This window comes from Fonticula alba (assembly GCF_000388065.1).
Source record: "Fonticula alba strain ATCC 38817 unplaced genomic scaffold supercont2.15, whole genome shotgun sequence".
Lineage (NCBI taxonomy): Eukaryota > Rotosphaerida > Fonticulaceae > Fonticula > Fonticula alba.
In genome coordinates this window covers 56,757-59,640 of record NW_009242985.1, presented here as the reverse complement: position 1 = coordinate 59,640, position 2,884 = coordinate 56,757, and the positions used below count along the sequence as shown (strand labels likewise).

Sequence of the window (2,884 nt, the reverse complement as noted above, 5' to 3'; positions counted from 1 at the left end):
CCTCCTCCGCACCTGCCTCACCTCGCCCTGCTTTGTTTTCCCCTGCTGTCGCCTCCCCGCCAAAATTTGGTCACGCCCTCCACGTGATCAAATGGCCGGAGATCCATTTTTCTTTCCCCCTTTCCCCGTAGGTGGGTGTTAGCGTCGCCCGTCAACGATGCAACCCATTCTCTCTCGTTTTCCCCTTCTTTCCCATGTATTTCCTCTTTTCCGGGCACCCCTATATAAGGGCCCCCTTCTCGCGCCTCCCCTCCAAGGGCTCAGCACCTTGAAGGATAGTCATTCTCTTTGCGGAGGCCGTGACTACCCGTTTCCCTGCCTCTGTACGTCGCTCCCCTGGAGCGGTGTGACTCAGTCCCTGATGTACTCTCTATAAAGACGCAGATCACCAGCTTTCCTTTCTTTTGTTGTTGTGTCCACGTCCGAGTGGTGACCCTCTCGGGACGGAACACTCTGGGTGGTTCAGGGAAGGCCCTCACCGGTCCCCCAGAATCACACACCAGAACCGGGGTGTTTCAAGGTTACATGAGGGCGCCGGCCAGGCCGGCGTCCAGAACACCATCACCGTGTCCGAGTGGTTAAGGAGTCCGATTAGAAATCGGATGGGCTCTGCCCGCGTAGGTTCAAATCCTGCCGGTGATGCATCTCCTTTTGGGCTTCGGCCGGGTTTTTTGCCGGCGCCTCCTCTCCGGCGGGGGCGTTCCCGGCCCTCGCGCGCGGGAGGGGACACTCCTTTTTTCGCGCCTCCTCCCGGGCGCGGGCGCGAGCAGGCCGCCGAGCCACCGGGGGGCCCCATGCCGCTGCCACACGGCGAGAGGCATGCGCGCGGCTTGCCGGCCCGGGACAGGAGTCCGCCCGGGGGAGGCACCTGCCGAGGGCCCTCGGGCGCCGCGGGGCCCCCGGGCGTGGGCGGCGGCCACAGGCGTGCCCCTGCCGGCGGCTTGGGCCGCCCCCCACCCCCCCCGGGTTTTCGGCCGTCGCCCTGGCATGCAGCCCCGCGCGCGGGATCGACGCGCCGCAGGGGAAGGCCGACCCGGCGGCCGGGTGCCGCCTCGCGCCAGGGGGGCGGCGAGGGCCCCCAGCCCGTGGAGCCGCTCCTTGGTCGGCAGCCCGGCACGCACATGCGTAGGGGGAGGCAGCCGCCCGGGGGCGAGCCCCGTCGGCCGGTCACGCCCGGACCGGCGAGGGCTGGCCCCCGGGCCGCCGGGAGGGGCGTCCGGTCCCGCGGCCCCGGATAGCCGGGGGCGTGTGCTTTGCCTGGGAGGCGGGCTGTTCGCCAGGGTGGCGCCGGCGCTCGAGGGCCCTGGGGTCTGGCCCCGGTTGGGGGCGGGGGGGGGGTGTCAGTCGCCCTCCCTGCCCCCCCCGGGTGGGCACCGCACGCCCCGGGGCAGGCACGGCCACCGGGCGACCGCCAGCCCGGGGGCGGGCGCCGACGCGGGGGGCGAACCCGGTGACGGACCCTTCGGCGAGCGCGGCCGTGCTGCCGGGCCCATGCGTCTGTGGCGCGGCAGGGAGATCGTCCCGCAGACCGGGACGCCGTGCGTGCCGACGGGTGACGCGTGCTCGGCAGGCGGCAGGGCAGCCAGGCGACGCCGGCACCAGACGCATGGTGGTCCAGGTGCGACGGCGCCAGTGGCCACCATCGTCCGCACAGACGGCCTCGCGGTGGCGCGCGCGCTCCAGAGGGGGAGAGAGAGGGAGGGGGCATGCGCCGAAAAGGAGGCCGGTGGCCGTGTGTCGCACGGCTGGCAGGCGGCCGGGGCCCGAGCCCGAGCCGGCACAGGCGCGGCGACCCAGGAGCAGGTGGCCCGGCGCGAGGACGCAAGGAGAAGAAGGAGAGGAAGAAGGCGACACGGCGCGGGAGGGAGGACAAAGAGCGAGAGAGAGAGAGAGAGAGAGAGAGAGAGAGAGGGGCAGAGAGACAGTGAGCAGGGGCGCGGGAGCTCGGCAGGGCGAGCCGGCCAGCTCGGGCACCCCGGCCCGGGAGCCGGGCGACTCCCCGCCCGGGGCCTCCCCGCTTGCCCCCGCCCGCCGGCTCGCGCTTGCGTCATGGGCCGGGTCTCAGGCGTGCCAGCCCCCGCCCCGGGGCCGGGCACCATGGGCGTTGGGGCCCGCGGCCGGCCGGAAGGGTGCCACGGAAAATGGCACCCCTGGACGGCGCGTCGGCGCCCGGGTCTCGGCCGCCCGATCGAGCCTCCCCCGTGCCCCCCCCCCCACCACCAGCATCCCCGGTCTTCCCACGCTTGAGGTGGGTGCGGCAAAAGAGAAGGAACCCCCCTCGCGCGCGCCATTTGGAGGCGACACAAAACGTGACCCGCGGATGCATTCCGGCAGGTGGCCCTCTCGCGCCCGCGGTCGCTCGGTGTGGTCCCGGGGAAAAGGCGGCAGCCCTCTGGGCAGGGGTGTATTTTGCTCGGCGCAAACTCGCGCGTACATACAACAACACGTCGGGAGGGGGCCGGGAGGGGGGGGGGGGGCGAGGCCGGGCCCCGCCAGGCAGCGGCGGCACACGCGCGCGTCAATCGCGGCGCAGGGCATTGAAGGCCGCCTCCAGGTGGAAGGAGGTCGGCCGCGCGGCGTAGTTGGCCTGCAGAGTCTCGTCCACGATCTGGACCACGCTCTGGAGGCCGTCCTGCTCGGCCGAGGAGAGCCCCGGGCCGAAGAGGTCCACCGAGATGTGGGGCAGGCGGTTGCCCCCGCGGACCTTGAGCTCGATCTCCTTGGCCGAGAGCTCGCTCCAGGGCGTCTGCCCCAAGGCGGGGGGGGGGGGAGAGGAGAGGGAGGCGCCGGACACGGGTGAGTTTCGGCGGGAGCGCGCGCGCGCGGCATGCCGAGCAGCAGGGGGGCGGAAAAGAGAAAGGCAGGCCCGGGCCGGAGGCCGGCG

General features: G+C 72.4%; 1 protein-coding gene and 1 non-coding gene across 2 annotated transcripts in view; one reads left to right on the top strand and one right to left on the bottom strand.

Moving 5' to 3' along the window:
- The first annotated feature begins 560 nt into the window (after window positions 1–560).
- H696_05874 lies at window positions 561–642 on the top strand. The gene has a single exon. It is a non-coding gene; the product is annotated as a tRNA-Ser (tRNA).
- Window positions 643–2,518: 1,876 nt separating this feature from the next.
- Window positions 2,519–2,884, bottom strand: part of H696_05873 (serine/threonine protein kinase) — a gene marked incomplete at both ends in the record, with an annotated part of 3,570 nt that continues 3,204 nt past the window's right edge. Inside the window, one exon of the mRNA XM_009499669.1 lies at window positions 2,519–2,735. Within this exon, the coding sequence (XP_009497944.1) occupies window positions 2,519–2,735 (217 nt within the window). The remainder of the gene's footprint in view (window positions 2,736–2,884) is intronic.